Genomic DNA, 26,418 nt, shown 5'->3' with positions numbered 1-26,418 from the left:
CCGACAGTTCAAGACATCAGCAACAACAAAGTTCATTGAAGACCTCTGAGTGGTGACTATAAACTCTTACTTTTTGTTTCTTCCCTTCTCTTTTCCCTTTAACTCTCATTCTTTTCTCTCTTTTCCCTTACACAGTTTCTTGGATGATATCTTTATACTTTTATATTGCCATATTACTATAGATCATCATAACCAAAATGGCTACATACATTTTCCTTTGCAACCAAATTGTTCTAAAATAAATCCTATATATATATATATATCTGTAAACACTGATAATCTAGTATCAATTTACTTTAATTCACCCCAAGGGATTTAGTAGAGAAACCCAAAAGTTGCTTCTGCCTTGGGGGGTGGGCTGTAACAGGTGGGACCTTCAAACATTGGGATACACATTTAGCAAAGGTCAGCTAGTTACTCAGCACCAGAGGATCTGCCAATTGGGCTGGCCCTGCCCAATCAAAAATTTTACATACTGTAGAAAGGGATGAAGTTCCTGTAGTGCAACTAAAAAGATGCTGGGGAAAAGAGCCTGGGTTATTCCTGCATGTACATAGTTGCTGTCTGGGCACAGACACCACCTCCTACACTGTTTCCTCGCCACTGTATTGTATTTCCAGCAGACATCTGGTAAGTTGAAGTCCCTTGCAAGAACAAATGCTAGTGCTTTTGAGATTTCTCCCAACTGCTTATAGAATGGTAGTGTGCACTTCAGTAGTACCCAGAGTATCTTAAAATGCGTTCAGAGGTATTGCTATGTATTTCTGAAAAGAAAGTAGTTAACCAAGCTTTTCATGTATCTGCATTACAAATAAAGAAAGGTTTCCAGACATTTATTTCTGGAATTGTACACCAGGTATTAAAGTACAACAAATACAAAATAATGCTAAAAAAAAAAATAAAATCAGTGTTTATGTACAAATATTGAAACCAATGCAACAAGAGTGACTTCCTCTTGAACATCTGATATTAAAATCATGTCCCGATTGTCACAAAATTTGTTGTTATGCACAAGGTACTTTGAATAACTGGAATCTGTTTTATTAAGAGGACTATAACCATACCTTCTGTATTTTACAATTGATAGTATTTTCCTTCTTCCAATGAAAAATAGGAATAAAAAAATAGTAACCTTGTCATTATAAATTACTGTACTTAGTTTTCCCATCTGTAGACAATGTGCTTGTAGTGCTGGGCAAATAGTGTCCCCGTTGGTCAGTTTATACATTTAGTTTACATTCAAAGTTGAAATACTCACCTAAAGACTTTGGTTAAATTAAGTACTATCATTATATTCTACTTGAACTGAAGTTTTCACACATTTTTGATCCTCAGTTTTAAAAGTTAAAAACAGGAAACAATTACACAATTCATTGACCTAATAGTACACAATTTAGTACTTTGACCATGACAAGAGGAAAACTAAACCTTTAAAAACCAAACATGAGAAGATGACACACAAGTAACCAAAGTAAAAGTATTGCTATAATCACAGCACCAAGTTACACTTCTAAATGAATCAGCTATCCTCTTCAGATTTCCTGTACATTAAAAGGATACATTTACCAACACCGCAATCGCCCATTATGGATTTTTGGTTTGTTTGTATGAAGAACAAGTATGGCAGAGGACAAAGAATTCATCACAGTTTGTTATAAGAATTGTGCTTTACCATCAAAGAACCAAGGCAATATAATTTCTTCATATGGTTGCAATTCACTTATCTTCATGCTGACTTTCAAAATGCAATTCTTTTAATAAACAGTAACAAGTTCTCCATTTTAAATGTTTAAACTGAGAGAAAAATAATTAAGTCCAGCTTCTAAATGAAAAATTCAATAAATAGCTATTTTACATGGATAAACTCATCATGGTACAAATTTATGAATGTCACATCAAGCATGCACAAAAGTGTTACTATACACACAAGTAGTCAGAAAATATTGAAATAGATATCTAAAAAGATATGAAGAATATTTACAAAATCTTGCAAATTATTGCCTCATTTTAACAAGGAATTAAAAGTAAACAATACCAGCTAGCTAGCCAACAAGCTAAATAAGATCAGCATTTAAAAAATTTAGTAGACTAGCTGGAATTAATTTTTCTCCCATAATTTTCTGAATTTTGGTCAAAAGTCTTTATTAAATAACTAAAGTGTCCATTCAACTTGCTGACAACTCAAACCTTAGACAAGTCTGTCTACATTAAGAGCCCAGCAATGCATAGATAAATTGAATATATTACTGCATCAGCTAATAAGAATGGGCATGTTCATTTAAATGCAACTGTTATAAGCATTCAGTCATCTTTGTATAATGATTTTTATACAGACCAGCCACTCACTGTAAACCCATAAACTTGAATGTATAACAACGAAGGATTATGACCAGTATTTTACAAAATTACATGAAATGTTTTGATTCATAAAGAAAAGAAACAAGGTACACAGTTCAGTACAAAAAACAGCAACAAGAAGTTGACAACTTGTCTTAAAATGTCAGAGTACAACACAGGGTCAAGGTTATCCATTATTTACTGTGTACTTATTAGAATTACATATTTCAGATGTATAAGTTAAGAACTGATGGCAACATTACTTTTGTCCACTGTGCTAAACTAATTTGTTTTAATACGGTAAATGTGCTATTGCATAAATGCTTCAAAGTAATCTTCATTGCAGTGCTGTAAAGAAAACTCCATACACTGCATCCATAACTCAGGATGTCAATGCAGTTCACAGTATGCATAATAAATACCCTCTTCCCTTTCAAATATTAAAGTCACTACTTTTTAATTACTCAGTATAACCTTGAAGCAACTATTGCAAATATCAACAACGCAAGTTTAATCACTTCAATAATCAAAACAAGTTTATGGCAATTAAATTTGTAGTATGAACAGTGCAAGGAAAAAGTATGGAGGGAAAGAGGTAATCCTACTGAAGTAATGGTCTCTCATAAGAATTAGAGCAAACATTTGAAAGACAAACTTCATGGATGGTTAAATTGCACTCAGTGATCAAAATAAAAATATATTGAAGTTAAATAGTTGCTTTTAGGGGAAACATTTTTACTCATCCTTTTCTATTTGACCAAGGTAGCGAAGGGCCATTTTTGAGCCAATGACTTGCCAAAACAAATAAACACAATCCACACTGAAGAAAAACTTTCAAATACATACTTCAAGGTTCTACTATTTCTATATAAACTAGATAGTCTCTCAAAATTGTAACACTTTGAACTGCAGTGCTCTAAACAATCTGTCTTCCAATACGTAGTCTGTTTAGTGGTAAATCCAAAGATGTGCAGACTGTAGCTTTATACATCAGCTGCCTTAGCAAAGTTAAGTTACACGGGTGCAATAATCTTCAAAGTTGTGGACAAAACCTATCTGAATACAATAGCCTAAAATGTATCTGTTTAAGTCAGTAAGTTTAAAGTACACAGATACCTCTGGCAGTATAATTACTTCTATGTAAGGTAGCCATGGTCTATAACTTTGCAACAGCCTCCAAGTGTAGGTCTTCATACTTTACTCATGTTAAATCCCTTGTGCTACCTTCCACCAAGACGAAATTGCTGGTTTTTAAACTGAAGTGCTCTAGTTTAGTATCACATAAGAGAAGGTTCCATTAAAAAACATTCTTGTATGTTTGTGCAGTTAAAGAAATTCATCCCTGTCTTTATAAGAAAAAATTTTAAAATAAAATGCTACATTAAGCAGGGATCAGGAATGGTATGTGTAAACACTGTTATTACACTGCATCCGTTATGGCAAAAGTAACTTTGACTAAAAAGCCACTCCAATCAGTTCAGAACTTCTGTGCTGGTTTTGAAATGGTAGCCTCTCTCTACAGGCTTTAAAAGAAATTTGAAGCAGAGCTTAAAGCTGCACCACAGAGTTCTCTTAGTTCCAAACTCTGCCAAACATTTCCACATTTATCAACTGAAAAAAGAAATTACTCTTGATAAATCAAGATATAGTTCTATACATAAAAAGACATCACTGATGTCAAAGTTCAAACTTCCAGTGAAAGACTAAGCAAACCTGATAGCTCCCATCAAGTTTACTATTACTGCATAAAATACCCACTGTTTGTTTAGTTTTCCACAGTCATTCTGAGTGAAGGGCAGTATGTTGGTGAAGAGCATGGGTGTTTATAAAGCCATTTGTCTCATTTGCAGATAGACTGCTGAAGTCAGCCACCGAAACAGCCATTTTGGCACTGGTAATATGGTGTGTGTGGTTCTCAAAGTCCACACCAAGGTTATTTACTGAGACATCATTCATGAAAGATTCTGGGACAGCAATTCCCATTTTCAATCTCTTCGTAGGCCTTTCTGTCTCCTCACTGCACATGTTCATAGGGTTTAGCTCTGAGGGATAAAAGCCAGTCTCAAATAAATTAAAACAATCACTTTCACCATTGCTAGGCAAGTTAAGTAAATCTTCTGTTCCAACAGGCACATGATTAACTGCTGCTCGAGGTAAGTTGTCCATAGGAGGGAAGGCATCATCAAGGCAATTCACATCTGAAGTGTGGCAGACTGTAGTTACACTGTTTGTTAATGCTGGAAAAAAAGATGGACATAAAACGTAAATGAAATAGTTATTTATATAGTTACAACAAAAAGTTTATGGGTTTTGTTTGGTTTTTTTCTTTGATTTACCTGTCAACTCATTGGCAGTGATAGAGTTCAGAATGCTTAGCTGTTGATCAGGAATGTTTTCTGTTTGAGTATTAGATGTTAAGGTTGAAGTATGTACTGCTCCACCAAGGGTTTCTGCTTCATCTACCAAACGATCCATGTAGTCACTTAAAGAATATGGCATTCATAATGAGTTATTTAATAGGAAAACAAGGCCTAAAAATGATGATGGATTTATTTTCAGTTGCCATAGCCACTGCAGCATTGCACTGCAATGATGGGAAGAAAAAACTAATCTTCTACATTTACAATTTGCAACAGAAAACATATTCTGAAGACATTTTACTTACGTAACTCCAGGATGATGGTTATATCTCTTCTTTCCAAATCTTGTTTGCTGAGCAAAGTAATCATAACGTTCTGACTTTTTCCACATGTAATAGAAAGCCACACACTCAGCAACTGTTCTGGTTCTTACCTAAAAGAAGTCAAGAAGAATTGACAAAATAAATGCAAAGCATTATGTTTTGTCATCTCCCTAGTCCCCATATTCCTGCGATATTGTTACTTTTACTGTTCTAGTATCTGGAACAAATCAATTAAATCACAAGACCTGAAAAAGACATTTACGCTTTCAAATTTCTTTACTGAGAGGGTGCTCAAACACTGGAACAGGTTTCCTACGGAGGTGGTCAATGGCCCAAGCCTGTCAGTGTTTAAGAGGCATTTGTCCAATGCCCTCAATAACACACTAACTTCTGGTCAGCCCTGAAGTGGTCAGGCAGCTGGACTAGATGATCGTTGTAGGCCCCTTCCAACAGAAATAGTCTATTCTATTCTAAATAATTACTACATCTGTTCTATTGTAAACATTACTGTTGCTTAGGTTTGGGTTATTTTTAAACTAGATTGAAACTGTATCTACATCTGAAGCATTTCAGTTCATAACCTACATAGTAATTTTTTTAACTATGAGAGACAGACTCTCTCAAGATGGAAAACACTGAGTAAAGGAATGACCAAAGAGAAGTGAAGCAGAAAAGATGTTGGGTACTTATAAAATTCTGGTCCATAGTGACATAGATCAACTCATATGCTTTATTGCACATTGGAAAAAATATTATAAAATTATTTCTTTGTATCTCAGGGGAATTATTGTTTATGGGTAAGGTCCATTTACAATTTGAACCACCCAAATATTTATCATAGAACAAGTTAAGTCAAGTGTTGAACAGGACTATGAGACTGTTGTTGAACAGCAACAACAACCCTATAAAGTTTACCTGAAATACAACAAAAGCACCAGTCTCCTAAAGAAAAAACTTGTTGGGTTTAAGCCCCACCAGCAACATGCAAAAACCCCCAATTGTTCACCACCAACCAACTGATGGCCAGTCAGTCCCCAAGCCACAGCAGCCCCCACCCAACAACCTCCACCCCCAAATTTTATTACTGAGTATGATGTCATATGGTATGGAATATTCCTTTGGTCAGTTGGGGTCAGCTGTCCCTCCTCCCAGTTTCTTGTGCGCCCCCAGCCTACTCACTGGCAGGACAGTCTGAGGAGCAGAAAAGGCCTTGACTATACATAAACCCTGTTCGGCAATAACTAAAACATTAGTGTCTTATCAACACTGTTTCCAGCACAAGTCTAAAGCATAGCCCATACTAGTTACTATGAACAAAATTAACTCTATCCCAGTCAAAACCAGTACAAAACCTCAAGGTGGTATCAAAACATATAGGAGATGTACAGAAAGTTTGGAAATACCCATAATGACAACTGTACCAAGTGATATACATACTTGATTAAAAAAAAAAATCCAATTCCTATTCTTCAGTCACAGAGGAATCAAGCAGAAGCAATTCAAATCAAGATTAGAACTCCTTTTTTGGCCAGAAACCTGGATGGTACTGATAGATGACTACACTTTCTGAAAATACAAAGAGCTAAGCCCATTTCTGTAGAATTACACCTTCTGAGTGACAAAATTAATTAAAGATGTGTTTTCCCCTCCAGCCATGGTATGAAAAGAATACACTTCTAGGAGAGGCAGACATTTTATCTAAATTATAATATAAATGCATATATGGAAGCAATATCAACTTAAGTTGATTTCAGAGATAATATATTGACTCATGTTGCAATGCCTAACTTTTCCAATGGTATCAGAGGCAAAATTAGCACAAAAACACCAAGCTGGTTTTAATACGTTGGCTCTTATTTCACTCTTTGCATAGCTTATGAAAGATGCATTACTTTTACAAATATTCAGTATCTACCAATTCTTCCATTTAACTGTAAAATACTAACCTTATTTTTCTGTATGAGATGAAAGTCTTTTCCATAAATCAGAAGTGCATGTTCAAAGCTTCTGCATTCTTCTTCTGTCCACGCTGTCATCTCTTCTAGACAATTGCAAAAGTAGCATGATAAACTTATTTTTACTCACTAACCTTTTACAGAGAACAAAATATTTGTGTTGCTAATGCCTGAATACCCAAACACACTCTAAAAAAAAAGTAACAATTCCATTATTTAGACCAATGTTCTTTCCTCTACTGTACAGATATCCTACCTGAAATCTAATATTTCTGTTTATAAAGACTTATAAAAGAGTCTGATTTCTGAAATCTTTTACCCTGGAGGGCAAAGGACATTCAAAAGACTTGATTTATGATTTCTTAAAAAGTTTGTCATCAAAAAACCAAGATTTGATAACATGACTAAGATAACAGTGGGATTATTTTTCTGAATATTCCTTCTTGCCATCAGATGCAATGAACAGTGACTATTGGAAAAAGTGTGAAGGAACCTTTTGGAAGACAGAAGTGAATTTTAGTTTTACAAATTAAAGGAAACAAAACAAAAAACACTGAAAAGGAATAAGAGTTTTAAAACAAAGTAGCTCAAACTATTTGAGTAAGTCAGTTTTGTCTCAAGTATTGTTTCTTCCTTATCTTGATTATGGTTTTGTATCTATATATAATAAAAGAGATAAGATATTTCAGGCATCTTACATTCATAATAGTGATCTGTTCAGCTGTCATTTAAAGCCAATGGGGGTGGAGAACAAAAAGACAACCAACAAACAGATTTCAAAACATTTCTGGAAGCAGACACTGGAACAAAGACCTTTCTGCTTCCAGATGAAGGTGATAATCATTCCATTACAAGGTCATTAATTTTGCACTCCTTACTACAGAATTCTCAAGCTCCAAAGAGGAGATCCCCCATGTAAAGTCTCACTGTTACGAAATTATCTTGGGAGATGTGGATTTTTAACTCCTATTGAGAATAGCAGTGAACTTCAGCGGGTAGAGTACATCATTGCACAATGGTTACTTTAAGAGACAAGCATTAACAGTATTATCCCCCTTCACCATTTTAAATGAGTATAAATCCCATCTGTCTTAGTGCCTGGGAGGGGATGAGTACTAGTCCTTAGGACAGAATTTGGGGTTCTGACACACAATCTCTTCTTGTAAAAGAGTTTTCTGAAACATCGCTTTGATATTCCTTATTGTTCCCTTCAGTTTTACCTTTGATACTTAGCTTTCACAGCACCTAACTCATAAACACTCAAATTCCCCTTGGATCCAGTTCTGAGTAGAGAATATCTGCGAGAATACAAATTTATACCAGGGTTCATAGTCTATTTCTGCTTTATGGAACATGTTAAAATACAGGACAAAGAACTGCCTTTGCTAAATGATACACACTGATTTTTATTTAAAGGAGTAATAAAGTTAGGGACAAACAAGATAGAAGCTTGTTTTCCACTGTTAACTCAAGCAAATCTCTCCACACTCTACCAAAGACCCATACAACTATACAGTAGAACCAGTTTAGGGTTGACATAGCACAATGTTAACACAGTGATGAAGAGTGGGGCTCAGTCATTATCAGTTATTTTTTCCTGATTATGGTATAAATGTCATCAGATTATAATTGACCATGATCTCAGAAAAGCACTGTAATGTGGGAGAAAACTGTCTTATGGGAGTAAAATCACAACTCCCCCTCCATCCTTCTCCTCAGTGTGTATCATTCTTAAAACAGCAAAGGAAACAGAGGAAAGAAGAAAAGATGTAAAATCTGATCCTGTAACCTTTATACAAGTTACAAATTTCTCCAGTAGAAATCTAAATCTGACCAAAAGTCCAATTATACCTAATCTGAGTTATATACCTAATGGGAATTATTGAAAAACACCCGAAGGACAACACAGTCATTGGTCACAGCCAGCACAGCTTCATGAGAGGAAAATCCTGCTTGTCAAACTTAATTTCCTTGTAGGACAAGGTTCCCCACCTAGTTGATCGAGGGAAGCCAGTTGATGTCATCTTTTTGGATTTCAGTAAAGTTTTTGATACTGTCTCTCCCAGGATCCTTCTGAACAAACTGTCCAGCCCACAGCTGGATAAACACATCATGCAGTGGGTGAACAACTGGTTCACGGGTCAAACACAGAGGGTAATAGTGAATGGGGTGACATCAGACTGGTGACCTGTCACTAGTGGGGTTCCGCAGGGCTTCATCTTAGGCCTTGTGTTCTTCAACATCTTCATTAACAACTTGGACACAGGACTGGAAGGAATGCTAAGTAAGTTTGCTGATGATACTAAATTGGGAGGAGCTGTTCACTCCCTCAAAGGCAGGGAGGCCCTGCAGAGAGATCTCAACAAATTAGAGAGCTGGGAAATCACCAACCATATGAAGTGGAACAAGGGAAAGTGCTGGATTCTGCACCTGGGATAGAACAACCCTGGATGTTCATATAGACTGGGGAATGAGATGCTGGAAAGCAGTGCTGCGGAAAGGCACCTGGGGGTCCTGGTCGATGGCCAGTTCGACATGAGTCAGCAGTGCCCTGGCAACCAGGAGGGCCAACCATGTCCAAGGGGGAACATCAGGCAAAGCATTGCCAGTCAGGTGAGGGAGGGGATTGTCCTGCTCTGCTCTGCACTGGTGAGGCCTCACCCCGAGTTCTGGCTCATCAATCTGAATCTCACTCATGGTTTTTCTACACAACTTTTCATTTATTTATCCTCCCCCTCCAAAGACATGTTTCTTAAACAGTCTCTTACCCTGAGATGCCTTTCCATCTGAGCAGTATCTCTCAATTGCTTCTTTAATATTATGGTTACTTTTGAGAAGTTCATATAGTGCCTATAAAATAGAAGTCGTCTTTAGAAAGAGTCAAAGTGTGCAAATATCCTATCTAAACTTCTGAACAAGCCTTTCAGTGAACATATGTAACGTAAAAAAAGATTTATCTTTATACAGGATGAAAATTTTAAAACAACAACCAAAAGTAAAACCATCTGTAAGGTAAAAATACACAGTTATTCTTCCCGAGAATGCCAAGGCAGGGGAAGGATTAAAAAAAAGGTTTATTTAAGATGCAAGGACCACTTTTTTATGATTTTGCATGCATTGGGCCCGAGGGGCAAAGGCACTGCCCCTCCTCCTGCAAAGCTTTTTGTATCTTCTCTCTCTCTCTCCTCCCCCACTCTCTCTGACCCAAGGAAGCATTGTACATGACTGCAAACTTATCTCTCTGCATACCAGAGAGTAAGGCTGAGAACTTCTCTTGCTATGGGGGGGAGGGGAAAGCATTGAAACTGCCTTTGAGTAAGAGCCACTACCTAGGCAGAAAGCCTTCCTAGCAAAACGACTTGTAACTTTCCATTACAAATTCTTCCAGAAATGTATCTATTCCTACACCATACAAATATTAAGGCAAAGTTTAATTAAGTAAATGTAAAGCATTATATCCAATAATTAGAAAAGCTGGATTTGTCAACAGCATGTCAATCAGGAACATCACAGATCACAACACTGCCAACATTCAAATACTCATCATTTTAAGCACATGCTTAAAATTACAAATAAGATCCTGACCCCAATAACATCTAAAAAAAACCAACCAAAGAATATTGCTGCCTTTATAATACAAGGTAGAGAAACAGAACACATTAATTACAAAGCAATGTAAAAAAATAGAACAGGATATAAAATATACTTGTTCATTGTCCCGTGTATGTAGTCCTTCAGAAATCCTGCCAATCATATTTTCATTTTCTGCTCTTAAGGAGGTTTCAAAAAGGTATTCTTTAACTTTACTTTCTGAGATCACACCAGGTTTCCACAGTAAATGGTCTTCATTTTCATAGGCTGTTAAAACAGAATTCATTAATAACAGGTGTGACATTTTTAAGGCTAAGAACAGGAATACAGAAGTAATCAAATAAATCACCGTCATGCCACTTTTAAATTGCAGCTCACTTTCTCCCCAAAAAGCCTCAGTTAAGAGGGAGACTCTTCAGTGTGGTATGGTGAAGAGATTCAGGTTCCATGAGCATGAGATAAAGGACTGGCTCTTGAGACAATCTTTACAGAGGAGCAGCTTGTTGACAGCTAGATGATTCATGTCAAATTATGTATATGTATTCATAGAATCATAGAATCATAGAATTAACTGGGTTGGAAGAGACCTCCGAGATCATCAAGTCCAACCCTTGATCCAACCTCACTGTATTCATCATCTTCATTTAAAAAAACCTAGCAAAACCACTCAGTTTTATTCAGCTGCTTACAACAAATAGGCTATAGTTTACAGTAAAAGAGTGTATTTTATTATTTCAAATATTGCATATAAAACAAACCAAAAACAAGAGGTGTCAGCTAACTGGTCATTTTCAACTAAAATTTGCTAAAACTTACCTAACAGAATGGAAATCTAGGTCTCAATGTGATAATTTCTTTTTCCGTTCACTAACAACTGGATGCTTATAACAACTCGTATGTTCCATATTTTACAAGCAATCATGATGTATAGTCCTCCTTCATAGTATACTGAAATCATGTATGCACCTCTTAAGTAGTTTATTTGAAATATATTGGAAATACTCAAGAGTTGGCCTGAACCTTTGTCTGTGCACACATTTAAATTCTAGATTAAACTACAAATCCTTTACTCTGATCAATAGATGTGTTTACACATAGTGTTTTATGTACTCTCTTGGCAATACAAATGAGAGTTATTAAATTCAAACACACTCAAGTATAATGGCAGTTACAGTAGAAGAGATGAAGATTCTCAATTCTCTCATAAAACTGCAGGAAAGAATATTAATCTAAGGTGACTTAAGAACATGGAAAGCTTTCAGACATGTTACAAGTGTAAGGTTTATAGAAGAGCAGAATTGCCTTCTAGCACAATTCCAGTAGCTGTGACTTCATAGCAGAAATATGAAGTTTGCCATCACAAGCTCTTCAGGGAGTACAAAAGAGGTTTTTAACAGAATCCTCCACCTATACAGCCACGTCCAACCTCTCCGAGCATTGCTGAGCTCAGCTTCAATTTCAATTATCAACCAAGACAACCCAGCACTTCTCACTGGAAACCATGCCTGATAGTCTCAAGAGGAACTCCTCAGGCTCTCCCATCTGGGAACTACCTCTTTGCTCCTGGCTATGCCAGTAGACTACTCTCACTGGTTCTCTCTAGCACCAGCTCATTCCAGAGAAAGCTGCCAGATTAGCACCTTCCTGATCATCCTCTGGTTATTGGCCCTTCTCTAGTTCTTGGCCAAGGAGAAGTCAAGATGTGTACATAGTAAAAGGAGTATTCAGATAAAACTGATTATCACTCTTCCATTCCTTACAACCAATAAGCATCATGTTTGAATCTTAGAAAATATGAAACTTCCATAGGTCTCTTAAGCAACACATGAGATGTTCACTTGCTAATGCATCCAGCCAGTGAAGGTTTCTAAAAATACCTAATAAAACTCTATTAAATAAAATTGTTTCTTCTATTCTAGCACAATTTCAGTTTTTAACCTAAATTTACACAGCAATAACATCATAATTAAAACATCTTTTTTTTAAAGACAAGGTGTATCAGGACCTACATCTTCTACTCATGCTATGGAAAATTAAAATAATTAATTTCTTTGCTTTTCATATCCATTTTGCAACCTGCACTGTCGTGCTAGCCAAAAAACAAGCAAAGAAAAATACTGAAGATCTTCAATGTAAACTAAGTTACATGTTCATAGCCCAGTTATGATACCTTGATGAAAATATTTCCTTCTTGACCCACAGTTTGCTGCCTCCTAATATTACTCCTACATCTTCTTGAGAATATCCACTCAAAGTTGTAGAATCACACTTTCAAGATAGAATTACATGGTTGTGTTACTTCAGTTGACTAGGTTTATTTTGTTTGGTTGTTTTGGTTTGGGTTTTTTTTAAGGTCCCTGAGACTTTAACTAAGTCATTGAGTAAAACAGAAGAACTTACCCTTTTCATTATCACTGTATCTGCCAAGGTAAGGTGGAATTTCAGCCTGATACTGTGAACCAACCATTATTTCCTGAAGATGTAACAAAAATCATAAGAAAAGGGTATTAGCTTAATATTCTGTGCATGGAAGCATTAAAAATTCCATTAACATGGGATTTTGCAGAGATTTTCCATTTTAGATATATAAATTTTAATGCATTTTTAATAGTAAAATTTTTCATACCTTTTTCTTAAGATATTACCTTTCTCAAATCTTCAGATGAATTACCATTGTCTGCCTCTAGATCTTCACCATCTGATTCCTTATCTCCATCACACGTAGTGTTTGCTTCAGACAAAAATAAGTTGGTTTTAGCTAGGAAGAATTTTCAGTTTAAACACAAAACAAGATATTCTTTACTTTTGAAAGGAGTCCTGCTTTTATTCTGGGAGACCCTCATCATGAGTCTCCTGATCTACATTTCTATCAAACTAGCATGAAGTCAGAAAGCATTGGTACTTGTATATAGCAGAACAAACATTTACCATTATTGCAACTAAGACAATCTAATATATTTCTAACAGTCAAAAGAAAATTAGATCATTTTTCTTCATTGATTTTCTTCAATAAAGGCTTATACTTTATAGCAAAGGTGTGAGAAAAACAGAAAACTTCCAGGGTTATGACTTAGCCATGCATTAATCACAAAGAAAGTAAAGTTGAAAGCGAGTCTTTATTACCTACTGAAGCCTTTCATCTGAAGTTTTAATTGGCATTCAAAACATTCCTTTAAACAAAGCTACCTTAGCAAGGACTAAAGATATAATCCATATACAGAAAACAGAATAAGCAAAAGACAACAAAAGACTGCTTATTCCTCTTTAATATTTTTTTCCTTAGGAAGAAATACAGCAAAATTACTGAAATACTCCACAGAATAACTCATATTTTAGAATTTGGAACTCTCTGGTTCTGGGTTCTGAAGTAATTCTACTTTTTTTTATTTTATCTCCAGCAGAATGGAATCTATAGTTCTGATAAGATAAAAGCTATTTCATATTCTCAATTTTCAGTAATAACATGCTCATAAATAGGGTTTCAATTCTGGTTTCATCACAACTAAACAGAATCATCAACATCAAAGACCGTATCCAAGACTACGGACTGAGGTTCCTCTTCTGTAGTGATTACTACAATCACCAGTCTATCTCTTTTTGCTGACAGAAGTAGTAGGCAAGAAGCTAACATGAATGCATGAAACAACAACATGCCTGGATAATAATATGCAATTATTTTTCCGATTAATCCAAATTCAACACATAGGTCATTTTATTAGACATGTTTATCTTAAAATTGAATGTTATCGTAGCAAAATGGACAAAGATCAGAAAAAAGATGAAACTGTCAACAGCACAGAAAACTGACATTTCTCTCCCTGAAATGGTGGATATTTTATTTTAAAATACCCAACCAAAAGTTCTAATAGAGAAAGAACAACATTCTGATAGAAAAACCACAATAGCTAAAAGTAAAGATGACTGTTTCTTAATCCTGAGTAAGATGAAGGGGCTAATAATTCTTTCCACAAAGTTGCCACTTTCAGTGTCATATTCATTAACAGTTCACAAGCAATGTTTAAGTGCCAGCAAGGTTAGGGTTTGCTTAACTAAAAAGGGGCATTATAATTTTTAAGGGTTTTGTATCTCTCTCAATGCAAATGCCTTACATTAGACAATTGGCAGCATGAAAAGGGCTACAATTGCTGATGACTGAGACAGCACGTGCCCTTTATCATCCCCTTTCTCTAGAGGGATGAAATCCCCCAGAAACAGCTCAAGATACTTGCCAAATTAAAACTGCGATAAAAATCCTCCACATTGTCTATTGCAATTCATTTGTTCACTGGTGTACTAGAGTTGGAGTAATGAGGAATATCTTGTCAAGGTTGGATAATTGAACCACTGCTTCTTGGATCTTTCCCCATAATAGTTCCATGGGTAGTGAAATTTTGGTGGTCATGGGTTCATAGGCCCCATCCCATATAAAAACACTTTGGTTCATGAAGTCCTATGGAAAACTGTTGAATGTGTGAAGGGAAATAATCACAAAGAAACCACATCCCAGTTCACATCCACAGGTTGAATAGAGGAGTCACTAGTTTAAAAGCAGCAGCAAAAATTTTAGTAGAGAAACACTAATTTAAAAGAACATGTTACACATTCATGTAATTCAATAACATACAGAAAATTACAAAGAGTGTTCCTTGACACACTAACTATTAATTCTGAAATGCTACTGTATTTTTTTTAAAAAAGTAATTGTACTTGTGCCTTGAGCACTGTACTAAATATAGGTCTTTTAGGTAATCAATAATACCAATCAAAGACAATATTCATGTACAACCTCCTGCAAAGCACTGTTTCTCAATCCCACTCTGCAATTTTGATATTTTAAACTAGGAAGCTATATATAACACTAAGACCTTTTGAGTACTATTATAAAATTAGGTTTCCTACATCTTAATGGTCGAGGAAAGAAGTCGGTAGCCTCATGTGAAGTAACTGATGGTGTCAAGTCATCAGCAGAGGACTGTGTTTCTTCATCATCACCTGACAAGAGGTCTTTAGCTATCTCCTCCTGTTTCATTAAAATAAAAAAAACCAAAATTTCAGACTGACTATTAAGTATAGACTGGTGAGCATTTAGATTCAGCAAATTGTAAGCCTCATTAATTAAAATGAACTATTTTATCATAAGTAATTTTATCAGACTGTTCACTCTTAATTAAAAAGCTAGTCCACTCCTAATTCTCAAAACAAATATAACCATTCATTTCAGAGTTAAACACAGAGGTTTATTTCCCCCTTCTATTAAAATAAATGTACAAGTAGTAATGCATCAAATCTCAGATGTTCTTCCAAGTGCTTCCAATGAAAAATGTGAGGGGAAATAGGAAATATTTAAAAATCTGTCATTATTTGCATCACAGATAACCCTTAAATTTGAGGGGGGGGGGAGTGAGTACAGGTGAAACAACAAAAACACAAAACAAAAACCAGGCACTTGCATAGACTTTTCCTGAGAAGAATTACAAATAATAGACAATACATAATAGAGCAAGAGGAGAGGCAAGCAAGAGCAAGTAAATGGGAGGGCAAAAGAAAGGGAAACGGAGTGAGAACACACGTCCTCCACAACCAGACATGCTTGAACCCTTCTGTATAGAGATTAGGGAGGCAAAGAACTGTATTAGACAAGCTGACTACATTTCTGTAGCCTCAACACAATCATGACTCCTAATGAGAATCAGATGTGCAGAGCCATCATTATACCCTACTTTCTGTGGAGTTTATAATTTCATTATACTTATGGAAAGAAAAAAAAATACAACTACAGATTTTATAATACAAACTACTAGCTACATATGCCTTATAGTCAAAAAAATCAGATTAATCTTAGAATTCAAAGTTAGCCTGCGAATCACAAAACCTGAAGTTTCATGTTTCTATATTCAATAATGCAATACATATAGTAATTGCACATAAAACAATCTCTCTCACCCTTTAATGTTGAGACCTTTACAAATTATATGTATTTGAAAGAAACATTCCAAAGCATTTAGTAATGCACTTTTCAAGCTATCCACAAAGGTTTGATACATGACATATATGTTTGAAGCCAGAATTATTATTTCTGGACATTGCATACATTAAAATAAAATACAGAACTTTTCAGAAAAAAATCCCACTTCTTAAAAAAAAAAAGGAAATCTATTTAAAGTTCTCTGAATGAGTTTTAGAAGAATCATAACCTTATTCATTTCTCAATTGTAGTAATATAATGCCACTAAAGTTGTTACGCATGTGTGTGATAATTATAATTATATTCAGATCCTAAATATCCTTGGAAAACAATTAATTCAGAGTACAATCACAGAATCATTTAGGTTGGAAAAGACCTTTTAGGTCATCGAGTCTAACCATAAAATTAACACTGCCAAATCCACCACAAGTACAGTAACTTTTAATTGTATATTGAAATTGACAAGGATATGTGTTTTATAACATCAACAGATAGTGAAATATAAGTTAAGGTCACATGGATTTCTACTTTTTAAACTGTAATACAGGGGAAAACAGTTCTGACTTACTTTATCTAGAGTCATATCTGGAAGCTCATCTGCAAGTTCACTTGGAGAGCTATCCACACTGGAACCAGCCATAACTGGAATTGCAGGTTCATAGCCATAGAATGCCAGTAAATCTTCCAACGGCATGTTTCCTTCCTAATATAAGAAGAGTTACAAAAATGTCAACATATTGCCAAATACTTGTAAACAGTTCAGGCCTAAAAGGATAAGACATATTTTGAAAAACAATAGTAAAAAACAAGCAAGAAAAATTTAATGGAAAGTAGGAATCTTGATTAAAACTCTAAAATATTTTCAGGCACAAGACTGAAATAATTCATAACCATGTCTCTTGGCATATAATGAAGTCCCATTAAACTATTGAAGAAAACCATTTAGTGTATGAAACTAAAGAATAATTATTAAAAATTTTCACCTTATCTGATTCATACTGTAGAACATGAGTTGCCTATATTCCTTCAAGACAGAAGATATACTAGGAACACTAACAATCCCCTTACAAAAAAGAAATGTAGAAAAACTTGAAGACTTTAGTCCTATATAGTTACAACTGCAAACATGCAAAACACCACAAAAGTAAACCAATATAACAATTTTTTATCCCTCTTTTCCATCTTCTGCACAATATATTTTATAATGACTGTAGAGAAGGTGTAGTTTAACCCCAGCTGGCAAATAAACACCACACAGCTGCTTACTCACTCCTCCCTGGTGGGATGGAGGTGCTAATTAAAACGGTAAAAGTGAGAAAGAAACTCATGGGTTGAAATAAAGACGGTTTAATCATTAAAAAGAAATATTTTTTTTAAATGCAAGGAAAATAGGAGAAAAAAAGACCACAACAAAATAAAACATGAAAGAGGAATATAAATCCCAAGAAAGACAAATGATGCAAATGAAAACAATTGCTCACTACTAACCAACCGATGCCCAGCCAGTCCCTGAGCAGCAGCTCCCCTGCCAACATCCCCCCCCATATGCTGAGTATGATGTCATATGGTCTGAAATATCCCTTTGCTCAGTTGGGGTCAGCTGTCCCAGCTGTGTCCCTTCTCAACTTCTTGTGCACCCCCAGCCTACTCACTGGTGCAGCAATGTGAGGAGCAGAAAAGGCCCTGACTCAGTAAGCCCTGCTCCAGCAATAAGGAAGACATCAGTATGTTATCAACACTGTTTTCAGCACAAATCCAAACATATCCCCATACAAGCTACCATGAAGAAATTATCTATATTCCAGCCAAAACCAGTACATTCTCCAACCCTTATTCCATACTATTTACATCATGTTCAGGTCCCACTCTGTTGCAATACATCCTCATTAACCACCCCTTCCCCCGGTTAAATGTCTGTAAAATATCCATAAATATCTATAAAACATTGAATTCATTTAGTCCATGACTTTGGACTCCATCTGTTCTGGTGGTCACTCAGGACAGGAGAGGTGGTGTGTTGCATAGAGTCACTGGGCACTAAAGCCAGATCAGGTTGGGTCACTGCTGCACTGCAACTGCTTCTTGTGAGGTTTGTCCTTCAGTGGTTCAAGTGGTTCCTGCTATAGTAATTCCTATAACATGCAACTCAAATAATGAGTTACAACAATTAAAAGGTATATCCATTACATTTCCTCATCCCTACTCCCTTTGGACTAGGCTTTAAGTTTTAACATTGCAATGAATCTCTCTTCTCTTCCCTCTACTTTAGTTAGCTGCAAGAGATACCTGCTATAATACCTTTGATATGTGACAGTCACAGCAGTGGTGACATACAGAATCGTGTAGCACTGCCCACCATACAACTCAAACGATGGATTATTTTTACCCAGGATTAAACCACCTTAAGGTACACATTGGACTCCCCCATTCTTCTGCATTACCCAATAAGTGCACCCAGGTTCTGGAGCAAACACAATCCCACAAATAGGCTTACCCTTTCCTGAGGAAGGAATAACCTAGACATTTTTTTTCCAGCCAGTTCCTTATATGTACTATGGGGATCTTATCTCCTTCCACAGTGAATGGAGTTTTGATTGGGCAGGGCCAGGTCAACTGGCAGATCCTCTAGTGTTAACTAGCCAAGTGATTTCTGTTAAATATGTATCCCAATGCTTGAATGTCCCAGCATCCATTGCTCTCAGCGCAGCTTTTAACAGTCCATTGTATCATTTGATTTTCCTGGAGGCTGGTGCATGATGGGGGATGTGATACACTCAGTCAACGCCATGCTCCTTGGTCCAGGTATCTCTGAGGCTATTTCAGAAGAGTCCTGTTGTCTGATCCAATTCTTTCAGGGCTGCAGTGTTGCCAGCCATAAACTTGATGTTTCTGTAGTCACTTCCACCATTGTAAGCACATGGTGCTTGCCACAGCAGGCTAATGGTAGTGTGATATAAGCAATCTGCCAGGTTTCCCCATACTAATATTTCAGCCATTGTCTTCTATACCAAAAAGGCTTTAGCTTCTTGGCTTATTTGATTATGGCACACATTTAACATTCATGGATAACCTGTGCAGTTGCATCAAGTCCACCCCTCAATCATGAGCCCATTTGTATGCCGCATTCCTTCCTAAATGTCCTGATGTCATGAGCTCATTGAGTTATAAATAAGTCACCCTTCTGTTCCCAGTCCAGATCCACCTGAGCCACTTCAGTTCTAGCAGCCTGGTCCACCTGCTTATTGTTTCACTGTTCTTCAGTACCTTCACAATCAGGTTCTCTACCCAGGCAGCAATATCTTGCCACAATGCAGCAGCCCCAGATGTGTTTACCCCTGTGCTGCCAGTTATTCTGCTTCCATTGTTGCAACCACCCCCACGGGGCATTTGCCACCATCCAGGAGTCAGTATTAAGTACTGGCCATTTTTCTTGTTCTGCAATATTTTCAGCCAGCTGGATGGCTTTCACCTCTGCAAACTGACTTGATTCACCTTCTCCTTCAGCAGTTTCCACAATTTGTGTAGGACTCCACGTGGCAGCTTTCCAACTTCGATGTTTTCCCACAATATGACAGGATCCATCTGTAAACAGGGCATATTGCTTTTCATTTTCTGGTAGTTTATTATACAGTGGGGATTCGAGCACAAGTCACCTCCTCTGGCAACATTCTGAAGTTTCAACCAGTTCACAATCACTTTCAGAATTCCTGGGCGGTCAGGGTTTCCCCATTCAAACCCATTGTGTGGTCAGTGCAACCCACTTACTCCATGTAGCATCAGTTGCATGATGTGTAGAGGGGACCCTCCCTTTGAACATCCAGTCCAGCACTGATAGTTGGGGTGCCAAAAGGAGCTGTGCTTCAGTACCAACTACTTCTGAAGCAGCTTGAACTCCTTCATATACTGCTAATATTTCTTTTTCAGACTGCCTCTTCTGATTCGTTCTCCTGCTCTCTCTTAAGAGAAGCTTCTTCATCTCTTACTAAACAAGTTGACTTCTGCTTCCATTGTTTCTGCCTCTTTGGAATAGCCAGGGCATCTCCCCCCCCCCCAAACATTCTATCACTTCATCAGGATTCCACACTTGTTCAGGAGTGAAGTTCTAGACCATCAGAGGTGTAAACCTTTCTAAATACCTGCCCATATTCCCCCACATGCCTTGCCACCCATAACCACACTGCCACGGGTCCTGGGTCATATTCCTAAATAGCTTGTTAACCTTAGAAAAAGCTGAAACAATATTCCTAAGAAATATGAATAGAAGTATTTAAACTACTCAAGGATGTTCAAGATACTGAAGAGTTATTGTAACAAGGGAGAAAACATGACAAAAGAAGGTGGTGAAGGTGCCATTCTGTATTACATCCACAAAAAAATCTCTCAGAAGTTAATTGTCTCCCTGAGATGGTGCCTGAAGTACAGTAATGGCTTCAATACAGAGTCTAAATACCAGATTAAGCTCAAGGCCAGTGTTTTAATAATAAATCTCCCAGGCAAAACACTACTAAGCACTACAGAGCACAGTAAACTGCAAAAGCCAACACCAATCTTTAACATGTACAGCAAAAAAAAAGGAGCATGGCACAAATCAGATAAGCTAATATCAAGAGCAGATAAATCAATATCGTGACCAGCAACTATTAACAGACATAAATTCCTCCTAATATGTTATGGTCAAATCTGCTATCTCAAACCCTTTGTGCCCCACATTGGGCACTAAAAAGGACTGTTGTGGCTTAACCCCGGATGGCAACTAAACACCACACAGCCGTTCCCTCCACACCCCCCCCATGGGATGGGGGGAAGAGAATTGGATGAGTGAAAAAGAAACCTTTGGGTTCAAATACAGACAGTTTATTATTTAAAAAGACATAATAATTTTTTAAAGACATTGTAAGGAAAAGGAAAAAAAAAGAGGGGGGAAGTAAAGCCCAAGGAAAACAAATGATCCAAATGAAAACAATTGCTCACCACCAACCAACTGATGCCCAGCCAGTCCCCGAGCAGCAGGGCAGTGTGAGAAGCAGAAAAGGCCTTGACTCTGTGTAAGCCCTGCTCAGCAATAACTAAAACATCTGTGTGTTATCAACACTGTTTTCAGCACAAATCCAAAGCATAGCCCCATACTAGCTACTAGGAAGAAAATTATATCTACCCCAGCCAAGACCAGTACAGAAAGTAATAGGAGAAAAACAGCTAATGATACAGATGAAAAAAATCAAGAGAAAGGTTTGGTTTATAACTTGTTTTTTTCCAACAGTTTTTTATCAAATTATTTTACTAAATATCATCATACTTGCATTCTAACACAGTTAATAAAACAAACTGTGGAGAATTTTTGTTTAGTTACCAGATTCAAGTCATCAAATAATTAGAAATATTTTCCAATAATTTATACCTTTAAAAGTTATATTACCTGAAAAAATTTCCTGTTGAAATGATACACTGATTAAATTACTTGTTTTCTTTAATCAGCTAAGGTCTTAGCCCTGCAAAGGCTTTTCACAATGGGTAAACATAAATTCATGTCCAAGTCTTTCCAGAATTGGGACATAAAGTACTAAAGTGTTTAAGATGAGTGCCTCTCAGTTCTTTTTCTTTCTTTTATAGAAGCAATAAGATCATTTTGTGGAGTAACAAATCCATTTTAACCACCAGACTTGGCAAGCTGCTTCGGTATTATAATTGCAAGTTCATAACCAGCAGAAATATAATTGCAAAAGATAGCAAGGCAAAACCAAACCAAACAAAAAACCCACAAGTTTAGAAAATTTGTTTTTAAATGGACTACAAAAGCACATCCTCCTATTTAATACTAAAAATTACACTTTCCTGGAACTCTGTTGATCAAAATCTGCAGTTATGTTGAGTGGTGTAAGTGGGTCACTGAATGGTAATGCAAGCAGCATCAGTTTGTGGATATTCAGCATTCAGCAGGTGTTTAAAATGGGTGATGCACTGACACAGATGAACAAGCGGTATAAACAGAAAAAACATGTAATTAAAGAGTGTAAAAAGGAATACGAAAAGCCAAGGAGCACACTAGTCATTTTGTACAACCAGCAAACTGATGAAACTGAGATGTGTAACTACAATTTATTTAGAAAATGAATGTGAAAAATATGTGTAAAATAGGACTATTTCCAGATTGGAAAACCAAAATCTGACCAACAAAATGAAACACAGTTACCTGTCACTTAACATACAATTTAAAGTTATTTCCAACTTATAAAACTTAAAAGTGATAAGGGATATTAGATGATAGGACTCTAAAACCTGCTTCAGTAATTTCCAAAGTGAAAGGATTATTAAATAAAAAAGAAGAATCTGAACTTAACACTTGTAACTTTGAGAAGCTAAGGTCAGTCTTTTCGTGAGGATGCACTGCTATATCCTAACCAAACACAAATTTTAAATCTTTTTTTAAAAAAAACTCCAAAGGAATTTTGCAGGAAACTGCATTATACAATATAAACTAAAGAACAGGTTGAGTGTTCTTTTCACTAAAAAGCTACAACATATATGGACATTTATGAGAGAGCAAGTCACTCTTACCTTTTCTAAATCTTCAATTTCAGAGCTGAAATTTTTGTTTCCTTCCATCATTTCCTCCTCTTCTTCAAGAGTTCGCTCATCATCATAATCATGTACCAGCATTTCAGCAGAAGGGTCAAAGTCATGATCCTCAGACGATAAAGAGCCAACTATGAAAAAAACCCAATTTGAGTAATTTTTTTTTTCTATATCAACATATAAAATTACATCACAAAAAAAATAAGGTTGCATGAGTTTTTACACACAGGGTCAGAACTCTCATAGAATAAATGGAACAAATTCTTAACTACCTGACAAACTCAACTATTTTAGCTGGCCTTCCCTTTTTGTAATTGTAAGTAATAGGTGCAGTTTTCTCTCTTGCAGTGTATATATATATACACTTGGGAAAAGTATCTAAACCATTGAAACAAAGTTTCTGAAAGTACAACCCCAAATTAACATTTTACTGAATAAAAGAATGTTTTAAAGATCCTTGAAATCATCATTACAGTATAACATCCACGTTACAGGATTTCAGATGCTGTAAGACACTGATTTATAGATTCAGATTCTGTGATTTATATGGTAACTAGCATAGCTTTTCACTGATAAACAGCTAACTTAGGTTGCAACCAAGTTTCCTAACAACAGCAAAATAAGCAGCGAGACTCAGATTAGTCTCACAGATGAGATCTTTTAATAAAACTAATTCTTAGCAATTGATCTAAAAAGGAAGAACAAACATAGCAGACTTTCAAGAAATATGGAGGGAAATATACCAGAAATAACAAAACACTTCTAATGGATCACAGTAATTAACAAATCATTGTGATATAGCTCTGAGGTCCAACAGACACTTTTTCATTACTCAAAATGATACTCAGAAGTCATCATCAAAACAGTACTGTTGTTAAGTGCATTTCTTAGAAAGGTTATCATTAGATTCAACAAGTTTTAAAGATGTAAATATTCTGCATGGCAATATCAGTGTTCTACAATAAAAATTACTGAAATTCAAAGTTGTTTTGTTTTTCAATATTCACTTTCTTAAGGCTTTCATGAAAAAGAAACAGGCTAGGATGTTTCTCTTTCACCTCTAGTTTCCCCTTCTAGTTCTTACATACTAGTGTTTAGCCAATGCTGAGAGCAAGTACACAGAAGCAAATGCATTCCCCAAATATTTTTCATGAGTAGGTCTGCTGATGTTAAATATGCTTCCTTGTGTAAATATTCCAAAGAACCTGAACAGTAGTTAAAGCCTTAAAAAGTACATATCATTATGATTTAAAACGTTTTCTGATATTATCAAGAAATCAAAAATTTACACAACCCTGCAGTTAGCAGCAGCAGGAGAAGAGATCTCTCTCCAGGCTACATGGCTTTACTGAGATGCTACAAAACTTTATTTTCATTTTGGGTTCTGAGCAGCCAATTACTAACTGTGACCAGAGGTATAGGAAGAACTCCACAGAGCACATCTCCTCTTAAAAATCAGGTAGGCGGTTAGTTACATGAACATGAAGCATTAGGAAAGCAACAGGAGGTAAGTTTGGGAAGGAGCAGGAAGCAGAAATCAGCGTGCGCACAGCAGGCTAGGTGCTGGGGCAGAAGGTGGGCGAAGACAAACCTGGGCTCGAACTCCCAAAGGAAGCCTGTGGGGAGAAGGAAGAGCGAGGTGAGACGTGGGCTCCCTCCAACCTAGCAGGAGGTAGGGGGTCTCCATTTCACGCCCTTCCCCCGCCAGCCCCCGCCCTACTCACCCCCTCCATCGCTTTCACCCTCTCCCATCCCTCCTTCTCTCGCTCACTCTTTGCTTGCCGCTGTCCTTTCTTCTTCCCTGGAAAAGCTCCCCAGGAGCCGCGCCTGACCCGGCGCTCCCATTCCTTCCGACCCCAGCAGGACGTGACAGGAGCAGGCAGAGGGAGCCGGACAAGCCGCCTCTTTCCCGCTGCCGGCCCAGGTCTCGCTCCTCCTCCCTCCCGCCGAGCATTTCTCCATCGCCCGCGCTGCGGCGGCGCCGCCACTGGCCCGTCCCGCGACCCCTGGCTTGGTGCGGCGGCCGCGCACCCGGCCGCGGCTTGCCGGCCGCCCACGGGCGGCGAACTCGGGACCCGCGCTGCGCGGCACCCGCCGCGCGGCCTAGTCGCGCAGGCTCCCAGTGCCCAGGGGTTGCCAGCCGCTTCACCAGCCACCCCATGCCGCCAAGGCGTCCCAGAAGCGCCTTATGGGGATGGTGAGACGGGCACAGGAGGCCTGCCAGCAGCGGGACCCCGCAGGGAGCCAGCCGAATTCCAACGCCCTAGCTCGCTTCCCCCACTCACCTCCGCCATATTGGGACGATCGAGCTGAGCAGCAGCGTTGCGCTGAGTGCCCGGATGAGGCCGCTAAGCCAATGGCAGCCGTCGAGTTCTAGCCAGAGACGGCCAGGTAGGGAAGAAGCAGAAAGATCAGCAGGACTGAGCTGGGATGGAGTAGGTAGTTTCAGAACCCCGCCTCCAGCGGCGCCGCAGCCTCCCGGTGGTGAAGGTACTCTGCCTGCCCCGCCTGGAGAGAATGTTCGGCGCCCGCCGCGGAGCTCAGGCCTGAGGGGCGTGGCCTTGGCCGCCGGCTTCGCCTCGCCTCGCCGCCCGCCCGGGGAAAGCCTCGGTCAGCAGAGGCTGTCCATTCCGGGGCGAGATGAGCGGGAGTCGCTGTGGCCCTGAGGCCGGCTGGAGCCCAGGTAACTCGGATGTCTCCTGGTTTCGGCGCCACACTGCGCTTGTCTGGATCAGGTTGTCTGTGACTACCGCGACTTGTAGTCCTGTTCCGGGGTCGGGAATACTGTGCGAAAACGTTACCCTGTGGCCAAGTAATACCTGGTTTTGTGACCTGCTCTTCACTCCATATTGAGCCCCTTCCTAGTGAAACGAGAGCAAGGCCTAAAGAGAGTTAACCAAGGTATCTTGCTCTGAGAAAACTCTCCCCTCCATATCTGCTCTGCCTATGTTGCTAAAGAAAAATTTGTTCGGTTCCATTCCTTGGACCTAATCTTAAGAAGAAGGCTAGAAACATTATACAATGGGTCTCTAGGCCATAAATTAAGGCAAAGTAAGCCAAGGTAGACATTTGAATAGGTGGAATAGGCCTGAAGCCAAGGCTCTCTCCAAGCTTCAGTGACTGGGGCAAAGACAATGGAAAGTTAGAGAGGTCACATTGAGGAAGACTACAGAGACCCCAGCCCCAATGATGAAGAAAGGCAAATGTACCCCCAGAATTAAGGGCCAAGAAAAGCTCTGCCCCAAGCTCTGCCTGAGCTCCACCTATACTCCACCTATTATCAATATGTATTATTAGATGTTGCAATCATATGA

At 37.8% G+C, this 26,418-nt stretch overlaps 1 protein-coding gene across 3 annotated transcripts; it reads right to left on the bottom strand.

Annotated features, from left to right (window-relative positions):
* Positions 1-817: 817 nt before the first annotated feature.
* LOC126642841 (mesoderm induction early response protein 3-like) lies at positions 818-25,629 on the bottom strand. 3 transcript variants are annotated; one of them, XM_050320803.1, is made up of 13 exons: positions 25,390-25,629; positions 24,696-24,720; positions 23,087-23,235; positions 17,100-17,234; positions 15,466-15,586; positions 13,212-13,297; positions 12,967-13,039; positions 10,682-10,833; positions 9,744-9,825; positions 6,967-7,058; positions 5,003-5,130; positions 4,674-4,819; positions 818-4,574 (listed from the first exon to the last, which is right to left on the bottom strand). In XM_050320803.1, exons 1-13 carry the CDS (start codon positions 25,396-25,398, stop codon positions 4,117-4,119), a joined length of 1,656 nt encoding a protein of 551 aa, XP_050176760.1. In that variant the 5' UTR covers positions 25,399-25,629; the 3' UTR covers positions 818-4,116. The 3 variants fall into 3 exon arrangements, with proteins under 3 accessions (XP_050176760.1, XP_050176759.1, XP_050176761.1); XM_050320802.1 differs by having other exon boundaries at positions 6,967-7,061; positions 25,390-25,628; XM_050320804.1 differs by lacking the exons at positions 24,696-24,720; positions 25,390-25,629 and adding an exon at positions 19,026-20,113 and having other exon boundaries at positions 6,967-7,061; positions 23,087-23,221.
* Positions 25,630-26,418: the final 789 nt, after the last annotated feature.

Source organism: Myiozetetes cayanensis, unplaced genomic scaffold (genome assembly GCF_022539395.1).
Source record: "Myiozetetes cayanensis isolate MyiCay16 unplaced genomic scaffold, myiCay2020 scf251, whole genome shotgun sequence".
Classification (NCBI taxonomy): Eukaryota; Metazoa; Chordata; class Aves; order Passeriformes; family Tyrannidae; genus Myiozetetes; species Myiozetetes cayanensis.
The sequence above is the reverse complement of the archived record's forward strand: the minus strand, read 5'-3'. Positions and strand labels throughout refer to the sequence as shown.